Source organism: Strix aluco, chromosome 3 (assembly GCF_031877795.1).
Source record: "Strix aluco isolate bStrAlu1 chromosome 3, bStrAlu1.hap1, whole genome shotgun sequence".
Lineage (NCBI taxonomy): Eukaryota > Metazoa > Chordata > Aves > Strigiformes > Strigidae > Strix > Strix aluco.
This window is the reverse complement of record NC_133933.1, coordinates 59,336,544-59,359,070: the sequence shown is the minus strand read 5'-3', so window position 1 is coordinate 59,359,070 and position 22,527 is coordinate 59,336,544. Positions and strand designations below refer to the sequence as shown.

Here is a 22,527-nt window from a genome sequence, read left to right as displayed (position 1 = left end):
CAAGTATGTGAAAGTCTTCAAGAGAAATGCTAAGTAGATACTGACAAGTGCCACCTACAGCACGTGTTTGCCCAGCACCCTGGAAATGTGATAAACAATTAGAGTTTGTAGGGCTATGGAAACTTTGAAAAATGCCTCATAATTATTAACTGCTTTGATTTTTATAGCAAAGTTGCACTTTATAATACAGCAAGCAAAGTTTTTTTCTTCATTGATACTTCATTCATTTCAAGTGGAATTTTGCTGCACCCAGATTACAATGCAAGTTCTAATTAAATCCCTGACTTGATTAGCCAGTAACTTTGGGCAAATCTTATTAATATGATTCTTTAAAATGAAATTAAATTAAAGCAGTCCTTTGTAAAGTCTCTATTCTAAGTGCAAACAACTCTACCAGCTAAAAAAAAAAGACTGTTGCTACCAAGTTTGGCCAGACCTCACCTTTGTTTCTGAAACTCACCTTCCTACATAGCACAATTCTGTTCTGGACACAGATGATAACCATGGCACCCCCCCCCCCAAAAAAATCATAAGCAAATACTCACTGCAGATAGAGAAAACTGAAATAAAGGGCTATTATTTTCAGACAACTGTTTAGCTTAAAGGAAGCCAATATATCAATGCCTTGATTCAGTAAACATCTGAATGCACTTAAGTAAAATCGGACAAGATTCAAGATAAACGCTACAGCTCAAAGCTCACTTCAGAAGAACACAGTCATTAACAGTAATCAAATCTTCATTTGCAGCACTGCTGAATGTGTCTAGCTTTAGGGATGCACTACTGAAGCTTTGATCATGTTTCATCTGTTTACGTCACCATTCCACTTACACACCTAAATGCACCAGAGGGCATGCCCAGTACACAAAGCCATGCGAAGCACACACACACAGGCTTTTGGTACATAAACAAGTATTTGTTTAATGTGACCACTTCCCTTAGGAGGCTGCAAATCTGCTTTCTGCATTTTAGAACATGTCTAAGTTATTTCTTAGAAGAAGAAATACTTCTTCCAGAAACCCACGTTTGTATCAGGCAGATCTAGAAATGCAAGAAATTGAAAACTTTTTCAGAGAGGAACTTCTTTCTTTTTCCCCTCACGATACTCACAAGAGACTCAGACAATATAAGAGATGGTGGCAGAGGAGGCACTTGAAAAGAAGGCTCCTATTATATTAGCAGAAACAAGATGGAAAACAGCAGCTGGAGATTTACAAAATGCCAATTGGATTACATTTTATTTTACAATGAGAGTAGGTATCATGTAGACTGACTAACTGCTGAGGTGATGCTCTGGCAACATGATATCCATGTAACAATATACCCAACTTCAAAATAATTACAGATTGACTTTATTGAGCACTGCATCAAAGCCCAGAGGTAATATAAACAATTCAAATATGTAATTTGCTTCGGAGTTATACAAATTAGTACTTACAGCTATAAAAAAAGTAAAACCCACAGTATAATTACAACAGCTTTCTCCAAGGGTTTGGAAAGTTATATAACAATTTACTTGTCAGTTCAAACTGAGGTTTTTTTTCTTTTGTTCCACAGTTAAAGAAGATGTCAAGAACCACTGCAAATGAAATCGAGGAGAAGAAAAAGCAAGTTTAACCCAAAATGAATTTGCATTATGGACGGCGATTGCCAAGGGGCTCTGCAGGGTAGGGCTGCCAGTCTCGGGAGGGCAGTCATTTCTCAGATAGCCTGATAAAAGCTCTGGCTTCCATCCTCAGTGGTGGCTTTGTCTTCAGGTAAACCTTTGCAGCATTTAAAAAAAATTAGGCTGGATAATTACTTGCAGTGTCAACAATTTAGGGATCCACCCAAAGGCCTAAATCATTCCACTTTTATCGAGCCAAATCTGGTAAAGTTTTGCCCATTTGCCAAAAATTTCCCAGCCCAGGTACAATCTGCTGAGACAAATAACTCACGTCAGAGATATATGTTCCCAGAAAGCAATCCATTATCTTCATAACTTCTGCAAGTAAGCAACCCCTCTCCTTACTCATGAGAGGGGCCAGAAATGGGTGCCAGAACTGGCTTCTCCTTTCTGAGCAGACACTAACCTGTGGGCAGATAGTGCTCCATGTTTATCAGGTGAATGAGGCCAACCAACACAGACAAAACTGGTAAGACCATGAAAGCAACGAAACTTCCACTGACGTCACACATCTCTATAGCATCACATCTTCCCAGTGCAACCTCTCATTTTTTTCCTGTCCAACTGAGACAGAATTGTAGGAGTTAAAAAAATGGCTTACTGGGTTGAAGCAATGGCCCATTTGGCTCATGAGTGTTGGAAGATGCTTGTTAGGCACCTGCAAACCTGAGTACTGTCACCATTCCATTTCTCTCCAGTATCTCTCCCCCTCCTCCAGTGCCCCCAAAGATTGCATTTGGGATGTCAGAAGGCACATCCTTGCCTGTTGCCTGAAGAATTTCTTACTCCACCTGCTATACCAACAAATTCCAGAATTTTATTACCCACTGTGCACTTCATTTTTAGCTCATCTTCTACCATTTCCAGAGAATATCTCTTCTCACACTGTGGGTTTCATAAGACAGATCAGATAATTAAGTCACCAGCTTTGAGATTTTCTTAGATCCATCAGATGCCTCTTTTTAACTGAAGTTTGCCACAAGCCTGCCATGGCCTATTTAAAGACAAACTCTAAGGCCACTAAAAGATAATATATTCCAAACATAACTTCAGGAGCTGTTGCTCCTGAATCTCATTCCAAACGAATATCATTCTCCAAAAGAATCTCATTCCAAACAAATATCAACTTATTCTTACTCATTTTTAAAGCAATTACAATGAAGAACTGCTAACACAAAGATATGTCAGCAGAAAACATGACTGAAAGATGAAAAAAAGAGAGAAAACAAAATAAATCACTAGTTAGCTTCCTTCTTCCCCAGCTAAACCATGCAGATCCAGTTATGTCAAGATCCACCTGCAGAATGTAGTGACACTGGACAGAGACAAGTTTTTGGAATTAACCAACTCTAAAGCAGACCAGACAGCATGATCTCTACGGGTCACTGAAAATGCACTAGAAAGCACAAGAAAGGTAAGGCTGAAGTTTGCTTGTTTTCAAAGTTTGAATATAGCTGCAGTGAAGCATTGAATATAAGGCAGAAGAAGAAACAGACAATTCTTCTGTTGCATTTTCATTAATCAACTAATTTAATTGAAAAAGGATGACTTCCCCCCCACCCCACCCGACACAATGCATTTCATCTGTTTGGCAGCTGACATATTTGGAAGAATAAGTTAAATGTGTTCTCTAATGATTCAGCTTCCCTAAGTACCAAAATAAATTGAAAACATAAGCACGGAGCACAAGCAGCAAAAGGAGACTAGTTGTAGATAGTCCTCAAACTTATTAAGACTAAAGAAACACAAAAGCATGGAAGTGCCCACCAAAGCTAATGATTCCTGATGTCTCCCACAAAACAGATCTGTATAGCCAGTATCAAAATTTCCAGTAATTTTTCTGTGAAGAAGTACTGCACCCTTACAAATCTAAAAAGAGCTCAGTCCAAAGCATAGTAAAGTCTCCCCCTTAAGTCTCAGATCAGGTCCTATTACAAGACACTATGGCTAAACATACAGCAAATTGAAACTATGATAATATCAATAGCAACATGGGAAAATTACAATGAAAATGTCAAAGATGAAGTTTTCAAAGTACTGGCTGCATCCTGTCAACACATTTAATTTTGCTCCTTTTATACCTTACACCTGATTTACCTTCCTACAACAACAGCTCGCAGCTAAGGAAAACTTCTGCAGTCTGCTGCACAAGATTCCCCACCAGAGTGCACAACCATGTTAGTTTCAGGTAGATGAAGTTATGGCAATGTCGAAATCCAGCACATGTATACAAAGAGTCAAACAAGTTGGTAAAAAGCAGATACTCTGTTCACTCAGCAGTTTCAGGTGGTCACTGATGTTAGGCAGCCTCTGGAGGTGTGAGCAGGACTCCTGGCTCTCATCACTCACCAACACTCACTGTATACAAGCGATGGCAGCTCTGGTTTCTCTCAGGGATGAAGCAGGTGAGAGGGAATCACCCTACCAAACAGATAATTGCTTGGGGAGGGGGTACAACCAACACCTGCTAGATTAACCAAATCTTTTCCTTTCACCCTTTCTTAACGTAACATGTTTTTCAACCTCCTCTTCATTCTTCTTGCTTTCCTCTGAAGTTTGCAACTTGTTCACCTCTTCTGGGACCAAAATTAGATAGAGTGCTGAATCTTGTCACCCTAGTGCCAAAGAGAACTGAACAGTTATCCATCATATCTTGCTGACATCCCTTTTTAATACATCTCAGGATGGCATTTAGAAGAATCAAAGCATATGGGACTGTCGCTGGTATGGAGGGGTGCAAAACAAAGTCATCGCTCTTTCTTTTTTACCCTGCATGAGCATACGCCAATTACAACAGAAAAAGAATAGGAAAACCCTCATTAGTTTTCTTGTGAAAAGCAGTATTTTCATCTCTTATTTCTGAAGTTCATCGTGTTTTGGAAGTTGTCGTACTGGTATGCACTTATCTCACATACAATAAAGGAGATAAATGATGTAAGGACATGGTTCACTGATGCTGGTACTCGTTGAGGGAACCAGCATGAATTCAGGCAAGTTAAGAATTTTGGTGTCACTTTAGTTCCACTGGGAGGTTTTCCATGCAATATCAAAAAACCCTTAAGCTGCAGAATTTGTGAAGCCAGATTTTAACTCCAGACCAGCTTCACATTATATGTATATGTATTTTGGAACTGTAAAGTTTGAAACTGCTGGTTTTCCTTCTGAGCTCAGGGTTTTGTACACTCTGTGATGTGCTCCGAATACACTGGCACAGTTATTCTCTGTTTTAAGTAGTAAATCCTATCACATCCAACCCACATGTTTATATTGGATACTTACAAAATGAGAGATATTAAGTAGCTAAGCCTGGTTTTAAAACTTTTTATAATACATCACAGCACTGGTGTTCCCTTAAGTAACCTAACTACCTTACAGTAGTGTCTATCCTTCCAATGCAGTATTCACAAATTCACCCCGGGCGCCAGTAATACTGGATTTGAATGTGGCGAGTGGTAGGCTAAATAATTTATTCTTCTGTATGCACTTGTCTTTCTTTACATTAAGGTTTAACCCTTTTATACCTATTCTGGCTGACTATCTATTAGGCCGCAGCTAGTGCAACAACTTATGCTTTCACCATTGCCAAGGATCTGTCATACCATGTTTCAGTTTGCCCTCCTGCCCTTTACTTTAGGCTCTTTTCAGTAGTTTAACATTTTATTTTAATGTCTACAGCATACTTGTCTTTTCCACTGCACTTTGCGCAGGCACTTTATAAGTCAATTGCAGTATGAAATAAAGGTTGTTTATAGCTTAACTGGACTTTAATTTGTAGAACAGGCCAGTTCTGCTGGACTGTAACCCACACGCTTGTTACTGATGATCTGGCTCTGAGGTGCTCTCACTCTGCATGCTCTGAGGAACTCAGTGGGACTGAATTTCCATCACAGCTTCTGCAGGCAGCAGATTAAATTCTAGATCATGACAATGTGTCACCACCTGGAAGGAGCAACACCAAGAAGCACCTACAGAGGGACAAGGTGCTGCTGGCCAACTCTTCCAGCAGCTCTGGAACACAGCAGAAATCCCAGTGTCATCTAAAATTACTCAAAGGCCCAGAATACCTTCCCTGACTGATCACAGTCCATGTCTGAGTCTCAGCTGGATCCTGTGAAATTGGAGATACCACATGTTGGAGGCAATAATGGACGAGACCCAGCATCAAGTGCTCCCATGTCACCCTCCGCAATTTGAAATTATTTGCTCAGGCAAACCAAACCTCATTCCTGCTGACCAAGGCAGGACCCCTTTCCATTTTGATGGAGGGAGCTTCTTCCCGCCTACTCAAAATCCGCAATGGTGCCAGCAGCAAAGGCCTCCACACTTCCCCAGGATGCTGAGGTGTCATGGGTGCTGTCCTGAGAACTACCTATTCATACCTGTACTGCTCTGTCCTTACACTACTTGCCCACACTCCTCCTTCACCTGAGTTACCATGATAACACCACTCTCATGGCGTCAAGACACCCTATCCTCTCTTTGCCTGATGTTTTCACTCTACTGTTGACCACTCATGGGTGAGTTCACAACCTCATTTTTTATTAAAGCTCATGGTCCTTATTAGAGTACTTCACCACTATTTACTGTTCCCTAAACTACACTTTATAGTTTTGTAAAGCCTGACTAGAAGACTGCCAGGACATACCAGTTCATCTTCAAAATAATACTAGAATTCTTATTTGGTGTGGTGGGGGATTTTTTGTTTGGTGGTGTTTTTTTTTTTTTCCACTTTTGCAAGCCTTCACAGCATCCCAAGTTCTAGGTTTTCAAGTTATCTTTCTTCAAACATTCTAGCTAGAAAAAAAACTTTTTTTTTTTTTTCCCCCCCCAGGTCAACTGAGATTCTTTCAGAACTGTTTAATGGTCATAGTTCAGGATTTAAGAACAGGATCAATTAATATAAGACTCGTGGTAAAATCATGAGTGTTACTCAACTGAGTCACAAGGCTTAGCAACATCAACCAAACCCATTTGTCACTTTCAAAAGATACCCTGTCATGCTACCCCTTCCTATCCAGAATGGCAGACTTGTTTTTCCACTGAAGGTTTAGGTCATCCAGACTCACCTGTAATTGGACTTCAGTATTATAATCCAGCACTTCCTAATAAACAGATAATGAAGGTGGCCATGATTGAGTGGATATGATTGAGTGCTTATGACCTCCTCCTATGCTATGTTAGTTTATGAATACCTTTCTGTCATGAAAAGAAGGGGAAGACAAGGAGAATGTATTGGACAGCTGGAAATTTAAAACTGTAATCTGTAAAAGATACTCATATGCTGTGAAATCATCTGCATGGATGCTTTGCAGGTGAAAAAAATCAACTCAGAAAGGATTATGGCCTAAATTTCAGTGAAAACACAGAGCTCTACTAGCTTCAGAAGTGAGGAGCCTAATGCTTGGGTATTTTTTTTAGCTATATGTGACATAGAACAAAACCTACAGGTTGCAAAATTACTGATATCAGAATTTTTATATTTTATGTAAGAGTGGGAAGGCTGCTGTATTAATGCCAGAAACAAGCAAAATTCACCTTTAACTATGCACACAGCCTGACAATTAAAGTATAAACCAAAAGGTGATTTCCAAGCATTTTTGAAATTAGATGGATGAAAACTACAAACTACTGTCATTCACAAAACCTGCATCCCTGTTGTCTCTCCGAGTCTTTCAAAATTGAGAGGCTGAAAATGTCAGGCTTAGTAAAAAGACAATTCTCTACTGTTGAAACTTTTGCAGGGTATCAGCATGAACAGTGTCCCTCATGGATTTATTTTCTTGTGACAGGCAATCTGGCTTTAATTTCCCAAGCCTCTCTGTATTCTCCATTTACTATCAGTTAGCCTCCCCACATCAACACCTTTCTGATATACTACAAACGGAAGAAGTATTAAAAAAATAAGTAAGCATCTTCTGTATTCTGGTAAGTAACAGAATAAAATAATTTCTTATCCTGAAGATTCTTGATCAATAAATTGATATAAACAAAACAGAATTTGGTATTCTAGTACTATTCAAATATTTTTATGACCCAATTCACACTTAATAGTACAGATTCAATTCTAGCTTTTGGCAATATCTCTGTAATACTAGTGTGCTGTATCATTCACCACCTGTAGCTTCAGCAGGATTCCAACCAATTATAAATAACAGACAATGGGGAAATCTGTAAAAATAGTATTTTACTTCCCTTGAGATACTGTCATTTATAAGGATGGAGAACACAATTTAAAAAGAACATAAAATAATTATTCCTGATATTTTTACAATTATTCTACCCCACCTTTAATAAACTGAAGTGGAGAAATATTATGTTTTTTAAAATCCCTGTATTTTATTGACTGTACTAGACTCAAAAGGTCAGTTATACAGTAAAACAGTACCTCAAACTATAAAGGGGATCTTTGTGGTTAAGGCACTTACTGAATTCTCTTTAATATTTTATCATCCAGGTATTGAGTCTGGTAAGCACAGAAAGTTATTTTAGCGTTTCTAAATTATAAATCAATCACTTAAGACTGTAGAGCGCTGAAGGGGTAAAACCATGTTCTCAAAAAAGATGGGTAGAATTAAAACACAAGTTCAAATGAAACAGGAAGTATCCACTAAAAAAAAAATCAAAACTAAAAGAAAAATGCACAGCTCTTGACTGTTATCTTAGTACTATTACTAAAAGAATTGGAAAAAATAAAGCTGACACAAACCTGATGAACATAAAAACTCAATGTAATGGGGCAATGCTGACATCAACTTTTAGTACAATTTAAAGTCAAATTAAATAAAAAAAAAATCTACTTGACAATGGTGGGTGACAAGGACTGGGTACAGTCCATACATACCAAGGGCCGCTCAAGGATTCTGCTATCTTTTCCCGTAGTCTTGATCCATAAGGAAAACATGAACAATTATCACGTAAGTACTATGTAAGAACTGAAGGAATGGTGAAAAGAGTATTTATCCACTTTCCAGCTTCAAACCAATAAAATCAGATCAATCTTACTTTGTGTATGCATTTTATTTCTTTTCATTTTGATCTCATCCTGACCCACATCCATTTTTGTATTCACTTGAGCTTTGAAGCACTGTCACACATGCGCTAAGCATAGGGCTTTGCTGACACCTAAACAGCTGCCAAAAGACATTGGGTCCATGACAGGCATCCCATGGGAAAACTGTCAAGAAGAGAATAGACCACTTGAATGTAATTTATCTGTCACCTACGTGCACAATTCCTTTACACATATATAACAGCTGCATCAAAAGAGGGACATATCCTGATGCTCTTGCCAAGTTCTCAGGGGAAAAGCTTTCAATCCATAATAACAGTAGGTTTGATAAATATCACATCATTTGTCCTCTAGGGTCAGCTTTACCATCTTGGAGGAAGAAAACTCAGGAAGTTCTGCTAGGGAAATAGCCTAAATACTGGAACAAAATTCACCTATTCTATTTGCTGAAATGTTTAGACATAAAATATATGAACTGAACACCATCAGTCACTAATGAACATCAATTTCACAGCTGTTCTTTAAAAACAGGCTAGCGTCATCTATAGGCACCACTGAGACTCCAGTCTACAGAGAAAGGATAAACAAATGAGCACCTTGCAAAAACCTTAAAATTGATATTTTCAGATGTGTATAAAATCATCCAGGAGGTAGTGAGATAGATATCTGAACCAGGAAATTTCAAGTGCTTTAACTTGAAGAATTAATTCTTACTGACAGAGTAGGAGGTTACGTTTGGCCCTTTTTATCTGTCACATACTAATACCAGCAACACTAGAGGTATGCCAGAGTTACTGCAGGTTGCATCTACCTGCAGAGAAGCAACATACAGATCTGTCTTGGATCATGAAAATCTAGGATTAGTCAATCTCTGGTCAAGTCTTTCATGCCTACAGACCAAAGAAGAGTGGCCTATGTCAAACACATTACCTTCATACTGGTGGCATTGTAACCTTCATACCACTGGCAAGGGTAACCACTGCTAATCTTTAACAGTCAAGTAAACCTTTACTGAGGGAAGACTTAAAACTTGGCTCAACTGGCCTTAAAGGGAGAGCCAGAACCACACCAGCCATGTTCAGTCACAGGAGCGAGCAGAGCTTTCCTTTACTTGCACTGAGAAAATTGTTGCTGCCACCTTTATTTGAAAAAACAGCCCAGTACTCCGATCTCCTGAAATGTGATGATCCTATTCTTTATTCAGAGAGCAAATGCTATTTTCAGTTCTTCCACTGGGAAAAAAAATCCGTAGTATTTAAAAAACCCAAAGTTTTGGCACCTAGCCACAATGAAAAGCCAAAACTAATATGATTTCCAACAAAACACTGGAATGTACTCTGCAAAACAGCTACAGTCCAGTGCGTATCAACTGTTGGTGGCCTTCCACTACAGCTAACTACATACCGCCAATATTAGCTATCGGTCATTTCAATCCCGGGCAATGGATTTTTGTTAATTGTCTCAATTTCTAGCTGTTAAGCATTTTTAAGCACACACATAAAATTAGAATCCTTTTGACTCTAAAACTTACTTCCTAAACCTACCAAATCCTCCTCTCATGTTTTCATTTCATTCAGGACATGCTGTAATTCCCTCTGATGAACACAGCAGGCATTAGGAAAATGTTGGAGAGCTTCACATAGTAGTGCCATGTAGGACTGACCACAGTTGAATGCAGCAGGGCAAAGGCACACTTCCCAGGGTAAGTGACTGGCAGGATTGAAAAAAACAAATCAAGTGCACATTACACATACCACTAAAGAAAGGTGCATCATGTCATCTGTGCTTTGTGAGGATCACAACTGAAAATACTATTAGTAATGAACTGTTTTAAATGTTGGATTCAGGATTAATTTATTCTGACACCTTTTCATATGTCAAATTAAACCATTCATTAACCATAACCATCTCGTAGTTTAAATGTAGAGTTACCTACTCATATGAATAGAGGCTACCTGAAAGATGATGACAACTACAGTGAATTTGGTTTCACCAAGGCAGAGTTCACAGCTCATAGCTGAAGCTGTATGAGGTAAATAATTGCACTTAAGCAATAATGCAGTGCGTGAGATTTACAAAGCAAGAGCATCTCCATGCAAAACATGACCCTAAGCAAATACCAGGAATTATCTGCTCTTTTACCAATCCCTGCCCCTGCTGTTTTGATTAGAAGAATGAAAACCAAAACAAATAAACCCACCCAAGAACAAGCAGACTTGCCCATGTTGTCCAAGGGATGATCAAAATGTGTGCACCCATCTTTTATCAATGTTTCTAAACACAGGCAAGTACTTCAAAAAGGAAAATACTTGTAACTTATACAAGGCTATAGTCTGTTATTCCACTGAGCTATTCACCAAGCTTTTGGGAGTGAGGATGATTACAGAGGAAGCCCAAAAACTTTACTGACTGTCAGTAGCTAATCAAAGAGTACCTACACAACCAATTAATTGTGTAGGTACCCAATCAGCTGGCCATTCTCCAGACAGCTAAGCTGTAACTGGATGAAGCTGTGTGAATGCAGTCCAAAATTACACCTTTAGATAGGTAAAAGAAATTTTCAGAATGTAAACATGAAAGTGTCTGGGTTGGATAAATCTGTCCAACTGCTACTGCCATTGGAGAATAGTTTCCATCCATAGCACCATTAATTGGTAATGCAAAATTCCTGAAGTAAAAGGACCAAAACCTGAATAAAGTTTTCAAGGTTAAAAACTCTTATCTAGATTACAGCCTTTTCTTTACTGGCACAGCCAGGCATTTCTGAATGCTAACGCAAGCATGAAAAATACAGGTCTGGAATAAGCATTGCTTTACTCTTCCAAGCTAAGCGTTGTGCAGACCTGAAATACATAGTGCTTCACTCCATGCAAGCTGCTGTACTTCTGGGCAAGAGAAACAGATGATACATAAATAAAAAAAAAAAAAATCTTTCAATAGCACAGGAGGGTACTAAATAAATTTTAAGTGTGAAACATTTGTTTAGCCTTAGAATCCCCCCCGCCCCCAATCCTATCTCATTTAGTAATGATGAACTTAACAGGTTGATTTTGTCACTTCTGTCTACATCTATTTGGTTTTGTAACTGCGCATGCAGAAAAAGTGAGTTATTTGTGTTGAGTGGAAGAACATCAGATGTACATCATCCCTCCAAGTAAGCTGTCTGAACTTCAAGAGCGTAACAAATTTCCACCTATCAGCTGAAAATTACAGATCTCGTGCATAAAGACTTGGCAGCAAAAATGTGGAGAAACCCAGGTTACTGTAGCTTGCTTTCACTGATAACTAAGCCAAGTCGAATTGCTTTCCACATTACCCTCCTTCCGCTGACCAAAAGCCAACTGTCACCACACAGATACACACATATGGGTGAGCATTTAAACTGAGGGCGTGGTGGTACATGTGATTTCATGGTCAGTTTAAACAGAGATGGGTGAGGATCACCATCAGAGATGGTGGCTAATTATTATTATTATATACATAATCACAGTATCTCCCACCCCCTTTCTGCTTTGGTGTTTTACAAGTAACAGTGAGAATTCTGCATGATTTGGACAGGAAACCTTCAGAAAAGCTGCACCTTCAAGAGTTGCAACTGCACAGCATAAAGACTTCAAATCCCAAATACCTCAGTAAGATACTACACTGTTCCTACAGAAATAAAGTGAGTCTGGAGAAATTAGAACAGAAAACAGTTTCTCTTTTTTTAATAGCTATTATACAGGAAGAGTTATAATAGCCTTCTTGTCTGAAAAGACATACACAAGATAGTACCAAATTGTGTTTTAGAGAATAAACCAACACAGGGTAGAACAAAAGAAAAAAAAAAATAAAAGAAAGAGGCCCTAAATGCCTGCTTCCACTTTTTCCTCTTAAAGAAACCATCAAATGCTGGTCCTCATCTGAAATGTCAAGAGGTGCTATGATGACGGTGAGGAAAAAGTCAATGCTGCACAGTCATACATGATGGGAACAGTGTACCCTATCCCTATAAAAGCACTCATTACTCACATTCATTAAATATATCCTACTGCTCTGCTTCAAAGCATTGCACCTGCAGCAGAGCCCATGTTCCAGGAACCGCTGCCAGCATAGGCCATCTTTACTTGCCATATTAGATCCAACTGTGGTGTCTTATTTTTGCATGATTGTGTTGACAGACAAAATGTCACTAAAATCCTACCTCCCCTTGACTCAATGACAAAAATTCCATTAGTTTAATCGCACAGAGATTTAACCCAAGTTACTTACAAATGCCTGAAAATACTAGGGGGGAAAAAGTTGTAAAGGCCAAGTGCTGTTGAAAAAAAAAAAAACCAACAGAGTTGCTTTGCACACAAGTAAACATACAATTAGTTAAAAAACAAAAAAGCAAAAAGAAAGCAAAGAAATGCAAAATAACAGCAGCTTACCTTTTGAGGGGGTGGTCCGTGGTCATCCAAGTAAGTGGAATTTCCTACAAGAAGAAGAAGGATGGAGATAAACAAAACAAACTTCAGAACTTTCCAATTCATGGAACCAGTGTATATCTGTCCAACTGGTTCCATGGTGTCAAATAATTCAAGGGAAAAATACCCTCTGCTTTAGTTTTTTATTGACAAGAAGAAAACAAAACTAATTTGTTTGGGCTACATTTGTGATAAAAGATTAGATGTACATTGTCATTTCAGCATAAAACTAAATGGGCCAAGGCAGCTTTAATTAAGTAATCCCAGCACTCAATTATTTGCATGACAAAAACCGTCAGCTGCATCCTTGTACATTTTAAGCAAGTGAGCACAGTTAACCTCAGAAAGATTTCTTAAATAATAAAATATTACAGGACTCCAGATTTTGGTCTGATGGAGTTGACAAGCATTCACTTTTTGTTCCCTAACAGTATGAATTACAACTGCCCTTTCAAGATGCTCTTTTAATTCAGACGAAACGCTTCAGGAAAATAAAGCTTCTACAATTGTTAAGTGCTCCCTTCTTAGTTAGCTACAATACAAAAGGCAACAGTGTCAGACTTTTTACCTATTACTTACAAACACACACTGATATATAAAATACACCCTCCTACACGCACCCATAGGCTGTCTTCCCTGCAACTGTTCTTCCTGAACCCTTCTCCTGAAGGATTAATTAGGAGCTTTCCCAACATGTCCCAGCAGAAGATGAAACTTTAGCAAGTCTAAAAGTTCCCATCAGGGCACACATGCCTCTGCTCTCAGTCATCCTCCTACCAAAGACAGCAAAAATACCTCTGCTCTCACCTTACCTCAGTATGTAGTACTGAGTGTCATCTTTACAAATGCCTACTAGATATCCAAATGTCACATGAAGGACGACTCTAAAAAGCATGTCCCACTCATGAGCATCTCTGTTCTTGCGGTGTTGAACAGGCAACAGATACTGCCTCTGAGGCAACACAGGCTAGTGGGAATAAAACAATTTGGCACCAAAGAGCTCTTCTCTTGTTAATGTAGCCAAGAGGACACTGTGTCACATTTTTTTTTCTGGCACTCTGAAAAACAAGATTTCTGGATTCTGTATCCAGGAGCCAGGAATGAGAAGTTTGTGTGATACGATGGATTTCCATGTACAATAAAAACTGAGTATTACTTCACAGAAGTATTTTCCTTTCTGTTTTTTTCTGTGCTTTTCTAGCTTAAGTTATGAAGTTTGAAAACTTGATTCAAAAGGTTTCCAACTTTGTTCCCCGAATTTGTTCTTGTATCTACCTCGATCTTGCAAGAGTTCACACTGCTACAAAAGCCTGAACAGTAACTTCTCTATCATCAACTGAATCATCTTTGGAGCAAACCAGAAACTTACCTTCCTATACATTTGACACAAACACCCATCCTTTGAATAAACCAATTGGTTATTTCGATGCCATAATTTGTCTGATTCCCTATATTCCGTCTAATTCCTCTGATATGATTCTAATTGCCAGGGAAGTAATTCAGTTCACAGACTGGTAACAGAGCTGTGTATGGCTTTTCAACAAAGTAGCTACGCCATATCCAGTGAGATGGACTTAAAAATAAGCATTTCTGGTAAACCCAATGGTTACCCTGGGGTGGGGAGCAAGAAAAGCTCTATTACTTCCTCTCCTTCCACACTCATTTAGGATTTCACTTTCCTGTAGGAACAGGCTCTTACTACATAGTTCATAGCAACTTTCTCCTCTTTGTAATAAATTAAGCTGAAAGACTACCACTGGTTTTGATTTTAAAAAGCTCTTACAGTTTTCTCGCTGTGTCAGGAAAAATGTTTCATTTTGATCCATGCTAAAACAGGTGATGTTTGCTAAAAAGCATTTTTGTTGTCTAAACAAGTTAATGTATTAGAAATGCCATAAACATTATATGAAAACTACTAATCTGTTCAAAGCAGGAGTAACAAAACTTTGAGTTTTATAGTTAGTATTTAAAAGGATACATTAATAGTCATATATATTTCTCGCCTCCCCAAAACAGTTTATGTTCACCCAAATAAAAAAGCAGTATTAACTACATATATATTAACTATATCTTTAGCAATCACCTACCATGGCCCATTTTGCTGTAGAAAAGGATCTGAATTGCCACCTGCTCTTGAGAAAACAGATTACTGCAGTTGTAGTTTATACAGTATCTTATAGAGCAGCATCAAGATTGTCTGAGCTATATTATGGAAACCTTTCTGAGATATGATTTAAAATCAAGGAGCCAATAACTTAATCAATTTCACCTTCCTGCATCTACCTTCTGAATCTATGTTCTTAGTATGCATACTGCATTTTCCTTCTTTTGTAAATTTTAATGCTTAAAATTACATCAGAATATCCCTGCCTTTGAACATATATCCTGTAGGTTTGATTTATGTTCTCAGAATGTTCTTTTTTTACAGCACAGTCTAGTTACTACTGTAACCGCTTAAAAGACAATAGTACAATTTTGGCCCGTTTTATAAAGGTCTTTTTCATAGCACTAGCTTGCTCAAATCCAGAAGTAACTAACAGTGATAGAAACTAATTGCCAGACAGACGGTGATTTAAAACCTAGCCAGAATAACTTACAAACGAAGAGCAGAGGAAGGAAAGCTGCAGACATTCCCCACTCCCTAACACCGTCCCATATGCCACTTGCTGAGTGAGTTCTCTTCTCCTGCCAGATCTCCTACTTCTGCTCCTTAGGCATACAAACCAGAGCTGATCTCAGCATCCACAGCACGCCACATCAAATCAATAGTCTGAATGCTTTTGGTTCAAGCTTAAAATGAGTATTTGTTATAAAAGCAAAAGAATAAAAGTAATAAAAGCAAAACCTTTTGCTGTATGATTCATACCATACCCTAAGTAAAAACCACTAAAATAACTCAACAAATCCAGCTGTGATGGAGTGGGCTGGCTCTGGGGTACACTGGCCAGTTCCTTAACCCCGCAAAGCCCTGCGCGTGCTCTCACTCATCATCATATCATAGAATTGGGCTTGCTTCCATTCTGCTTGCAAAACAGCAGCCACACTACAGGAGACTTAATGCATGCAGAAATATCCTGAAAAATGTGCACGCAGGTCAGAAGATTTCTGCAGAAAAACTGCAGGAAAGATGACTTTCTAACATAAGAAGAGGCCATGAAAAGCTTATTAAGCATGACTCCTGAGTTGGGTATTTACAGATTTTGTGAACTTAAAGACAGGATGCTGCTTTCACATGTAGGGCCACTTTTCAGAGAATACATATCAGACTAGGTTAATTTAAAAACAAAAGAAAAATTCAGCATTATAAACATTGCAACAGTGGAGAAATACGAAGGTAAAGTCAATCTATAAACTATTGTCTACTAAGACATGACAAAGTAGTACAAAAAGAAGAGTTGCACAGTAAAAATCAGGGACTTAGGAATGAATACCATAAACACTGAAACCACTGTTCATAAGCTCAAGTGTTTACTATAACTACATCAACATGACAAGCTTGTCTAAGATGGAGAACATTATTATGCAGCTTTTATACGCTCTGGCACAGACAGCATGTGTTTGACATCACTAAGTGCCACAAGAAGAGAAGAGGCTTTCTGTGGTGGAAATGATAAAGTGATAGAAGAGGAGGTCATCCTTCCTCATTAAGAATCTAGTCCACCTCCCTGAAGCAACGTATGCCATTAAATTATTAAGATGACTTTTCCAAAGTCCTTTAATAAAGCTTTACTAAAGACATCATTGGTCTTGTCTGTTGCCTGACGAGACACTTCTAGATTTATTTTTTTTCTTGGAGAAGAGTATTTATTCTTTAAAAACAAAGTTTTCTGCCTTATAATATATTCTGCCTTCCTGCAATAGTGTGAAAGTCTAAGGCATTAGAAACAAGTCAGACAGAATAATCAAGTCTCAAAACAGTGGTATTATGCATTCCACAAACATGCTCAACAGTGCACTTGAGCTAACTGAACAGACTCCTCCAGTCTCTGTCAGAGGAAAAAGAAAAAAAGAATTCAGCTTTATTACAGAACATGGTGAATACATGGAAGCAGTCCAAATTTTTCCATAATTTATTATCTTTGAGGTTAAGTGAATCAGCTGTATGCAAAATCTTTGGGGAAACCTTGTGGTTATGTTCCTTTTTTCTTGGAATCACTGAAGTGTGGGGGTTTTGCTTGAAGCAAGCCAAGTTCACGCAGAGAAAGATGGTCAGTCACCAGGATTAAGGACAAATATCACTGTGTCCAGTTCAGAACCACAGAAAAAAAGAATAACTGCAATGCTGGAAAAAACCTTTCCAAAAAATGACAGGGAGTACAGGAAGAGGTAGTAAATGGGTTTATGTATGAACTGAAGACCCTTTGACAGCAACCGAAACAGGATCTCTCCATTTCAACAATTTAGGTATCACGCAAAAACAATTGAGTAGAGACGAAGGGAGAAAGCCAACACAGAAAAAGTGGAGTTTTGACTATTTTCCTGGAGCAGGGTTTTCCCTTGGTGGGAATCACAAGCCGCAGTCTAAGGGAGCTGGGATCCGGCTACAGTCAAATTTAATGTGTCTTGGGAAAAGCCTTGCTTTGTTCTCTTCACTTGGTCACTGTCTCAAACTTCCAGGCACCAATACAACCTTTACGGGCATACCATCCCTTAGATCATCTGACATCTAAAGGAAAGGAACAGTTTAATAGCTGTCTAATGAGTCTTCTGGTCTGGAAATCAAGGCTTTGAAGAACAACTTCCCACCAAGCACCCCTAATCATTAAGAACTGCACCTTCAAAATAAACAAAAGTGCCAGTGAGTGATCAGAAGAGGATCAGTTCTCCCCTGTTTCTAGACAAAAAAATTATTTAAGCCAGAAACTGGAAAGTCATCCACAATCAAAATCAGTTCATGGCTCCCCAGTGTCAGTAATCATTTTATTCTATCCAATTTCCTCGCTCCTTTCTTTCCACCACAAAAAATTTCCCACTACAGAAAACACTGAGGAGGCTCCACCAGTAGGAGCGTTAACAGGACACCCATGGCTGGCAGCATGTGCCCAGGCCAGACAGGACTGCCAGAAACAGACTGGGGTAGATACTGCAGTTTATTCTCAGCCTCCTGCATTTTATACATGTGTGTCTCAGGTTTTTTTTCCTTTTTTTTTTTTTTCCTTCCAGTGGAACAGTGGACACCCTTAGAAATTTCATAATTTTTACACATCTGAAATAATAACATGTTCTTAGTCATCATGTCATGGAGCCCTTTGTGGTCCAAAGGCAGGAAGGGGCTAGGGACTACAACTTGAAAATGTTGCCCAGCTCAAATCCAAACTAAAAGGAAAACCCTGCTATTGCTGAGGTCAGCATAGCCACACCAGCTTTAACAGAGGGAACTTTTTCAGAGGTGTGCAGAGAAGATTAACATAGCAAAGCATAGCAAAACCCCACTGACCAGTCTGCACTGGAATACAAAGTGATTTATTGCAATTTCTTCCGTCATATGTAAAAGGCTCTGCACCTACAATTGGTTTCGTCTGTGCAGGACTAACATCCTGTCAAAATTTTCATTCTGACCATGAAAAAAAAAAGTAGAGTAAGCATTATTTTTTAAAAAACATTCCAAAATGGATTTTTCTGCTTCCTTTTCTGCCTTTCAAAACATTTTGGTTATTCATCATTTTTTAAATGATAAATACCAAAAAACCCAACACCAAATGAATACATTTAATTCACTCTACATCACTGCATGCAATGAAGCAAAGAAGCTGAAACATGATAAAAATACCCATTTGGCTTTATTACCCAGTGAACTGAACCCTGGAAACTTAATTAAGATATAATTCAGATTTGTTTACCTACCAGTTTCATACTTCTAACACAGTTAGTAAAGAAACTGACACACATAAGTACAGTTTTTGAAAACTTACTGGTAATTCTGCATAATGTATTTTATATATATATATAAAAGTACCACTGGAATACAGATACAAAGGGTTTGCACAGTGGTAGGTTCTAAACCAATGCAGAATATACATCAGAGAAAGATTCTAAATGAAGAAAAATGCCTTTATGAAAACAAATATTAAAGAATAGTGACTATCTGTATACTTAACAGTTTGTGCAAATCTATTAGTGTTGATATTTATATGCTTGCCTTTTAACATACTCAAGACTAGAGTCCATAGAACTTAGGAAAAACGTCCACATTAACTGTAATTGTTACATTCAAACATACTGAAAGGTATAACTATAATTCATAAATAAGAAATTCAAAACTTTCAGTTGTTTAGTTAAAAAAATTAAAATGAAAGGTACTAATATGACCCCATCTATCCAAATTACGCAATCTATAGCAAGCACTAAGAGGGAAATATTGCAGACATTGGGTTTATCAGTGATATTCCTGGTGCTTTTTGCTTTTGCTTCTATTCTCTAATGACAGACTTTCCAGCCTATAATTCTACAAAATGTAAGATCCATTTTAATGAACGTTTAGAAATGCCGGCTAGATGAAACTGAATCTGAATGTTAGATAATGAAAACTCTTGGCTAAAACTGTTCTCAAATAAAGGAGAATAATTCTTCCATCTTACAAACTCACAAAGACAGACCTAGGTGGTCTGACATCATAAAGTTTATAATCTTCCTACTACAAGCACCCACACTGTCTATTTATCCCATATAACATATGAAACAGTTGAATATTTTGCTCCAAGACCCTTGCTGGGAAACTTTTCCTAACCCCCAGTTGTTAGACAATTGCATCTAATCTTCACTCTGGAAGTCTTCCATGACCAGTTCACACCAACGTTTTTCTCATACTGGCCTTTAGCACCCAGAAGTCTTCACAGCCCAGCATATACTGGCACCAGCCTAACGTACCTACAAACAGCAGTCTTATCCTCTGCATTGCTAGCTCTCAGCCTCTTTCCACTCCTCCGAGATCCTCCTTGCCCTCCTCCAAGACTTTTGCAGGTTCAGTCATCCTTTCTGCACCTGACAGTGGCACACCGCCTGCCCAGTTACCCCTGGTAAGAGGCTGACTGCTGTTCTCCAGGTTTTGGCATGTGCAGCAGAGAGGTGAGGGCAGGACAGGGGAAGGTGCACGTTAGGCACAGCCCTCCTCCTGCAGAGACAGGAGACTCTAGAAGGCAAGCCACTCCAAAAATCACAGATCCTCTCCAAACTGTGCGGTTAAGCCTTGCTCCAACACAACTTACACAGAAAGGTAACATGCATTTCAAAATGTATGGACAGGCATTTCATTTTATTGCTTGTTTTGTCAATAAACTGTTTTATTACTACTGGGGGCATGGAGAGGGGAAAAAAAAAATTGAATCAAGTAATAAAACCAGCCCCAACAGGTATTTTCCTGCACTCAAAGGAAAAGCAGATATGCAGCTCTCTATCAAGATAGTGCAGAGAAAACCCCAAGACCAAAAAAAATAAGGTGCCATTAAGCCAGCCTATTTTGATTTTATTTGAATGCATTTCGCTAAGAGAACAAAGACTGCTATCTATCTCTGCAGCCAGGAAGCTCTTTACTAAATGCCCTTCAAAGCCCCATTAATCTCTTCTTCATCTTCACTCTACTTTTCAGCTGCTTCTCAAATTCTGCTTTCTGGTATTGCATAGCAAATGGACACTGATTGAATATGGGGTCTTTCCTTTTTTTTTTCTTTTTCCCCCCAAGAAGATTTTTATCCTACCTTCTGTCACAAAGTGTGCCAGATATTTTGCAGATATTCTTTTCTTAATTTCCTTAGCAAGTTTTACCTTAACAAACACGCAGATTTAGTTTTATAAATATACTCAGTACAAAGTTTTTGCTGTGTTTTGTGGTGTCCCTGGGAAAAATTCTCCTCCCAAAATGTGTGGTCAAGCAATGCTTAAAGCTAGGCAACTACAAATGAAGCTGTTCTACATTTGAGAGGCAAGTTGGGAAAAGCTCACAGTTTGACAGCTAAACGGCTGCCCACTGAAAACACAAAGACTGGTCTCGTACTTCATTTCCAAACTGGCTAACATGAGGAGAATAGTGGAAAGTGTGTCAAATTACTATAGCTGGATACAAAAAGGATTGGTGGAGCACAGAAACTAGCAAGTTAGAGAAGTTAGAAACGAGCTAGACTTAATGACATTCAGGTAGTATACTTAGGAAACTGCCTGTGGCAGGCTGCATTAACAACTATTTTGAGAATTAACAGAGAACGAATGAATGAAAATCTGGCTGAAGGACAACATTCTGAAAGTAGTTATCAAAAACCAACACTCTTAAACTGGAAACAGAAAAATGCTGCAGTAAATCAAGGGGATACAGACTGGCCACCACTGGAGATCTCCAAGAGCAGATTAGGCAGGCACCTGCCAGGAGCCACCCAGGTGTTGCCCCACTGCTTCACTGCTTTAGAACTGACAAGCAAATTAAACCAGCTCCTACTCCAGCCCTATTTCTTTTAATGATTTTTTTTAATCAAGCAAATTTCTCCTGGGTGTTGTTCTGGATCCTATCACTAAATATTCTCATTCATGACTTGAAAAATATGCATTAAAGAGCACTGGTATTAAATTTTATAACAGTGCCAAATGAAGGGATTTGACATCTGCTGAAACTCTGGGGCGAACGCAGAAAGATAATGATCAGTTAAAGAAATGGTCTGAAAGCACAAGATGCAATTCAGTAAAAACAAGCATAAAAATTTCAACTTTGGTAAGAGCAACATCTTCATAAAAGCAGAACAGAAACAAAGGGGAAATTGCAGAGAAGAGCGTGGGGGGAGGTTATAGGAGGTGAATACCAATTCCCTTCCTTTGGATCTCTTTGAGCACTCTGTGAAAACTTTTCAGGAAGATCTTTCCTCTCCAGCTCAATGTACAGTGATAGTTTTGCTAGCTTGGAAATAAGTCTGTTTGAACTGTCATATGAAGAAACTTTTTAAGGCTTGGAATTACTCTGTTTTCCCCTTTTCCTCATGAGTGATAGACAGGTGTGAGAATATTTGCCTTCATCAGAGAAAACTTTTTTACATCTACCCTGCAGAATGCATGATGCATAGGAAGAAACTCTGTGGGACAAAAGATGGTGGCAGAGCAGTGACACTTCCCCTTTCAATGCACATGCTCTCCCCTGCATGGAGAGCAGCACACCAAATGCAGGAGACCTCCCTCTGCACATCTGAAGTACAGGACTGCAACCCAGAGATAAACCTTCTCTCTACAGGCTCTCCTTACCAAAGTGACGACAATTTAAAGGTGAGGTTGAAGGCTGGACAAAGGACATAATGATGAAGCTTCAATGAAGACCCTGTCACATGTGAGGCCTCTTAATCTCACTTTACTCTGCCATTCAGGCTATAAACTCTAGGGAATCTGTATCTGACTAGACACCTTCTCAGATAATACGAGTTTCAAGTTTCCTA

At 38.7% G+C, this 22,527-nt stretch overlaps 1 protein-coding gene across 1 annotated transcript in view; it reads right to left on the bottom strand.

Annotated features, from left to right (window-relative positions):
* UST (uronyl 2-sulfotransferase) overlaps positions 1 to 22,527 on the bottom strand; it is a 177,940-nt gene that overhangs the window by 96,382 nt on the left and 59,031 nt on the right. The window contains exon 2 of the mRNA XM_074818719.1: positions 13,088 to 13,131. Within this exon, the coding sequence (XP_074674820.1) occupies positions 13,088 to 13,131 (44 nt within the window). The remainder of the gene's footprint in view (positions 1 to 13,087; positions 13,132 to 22,527) is intronic.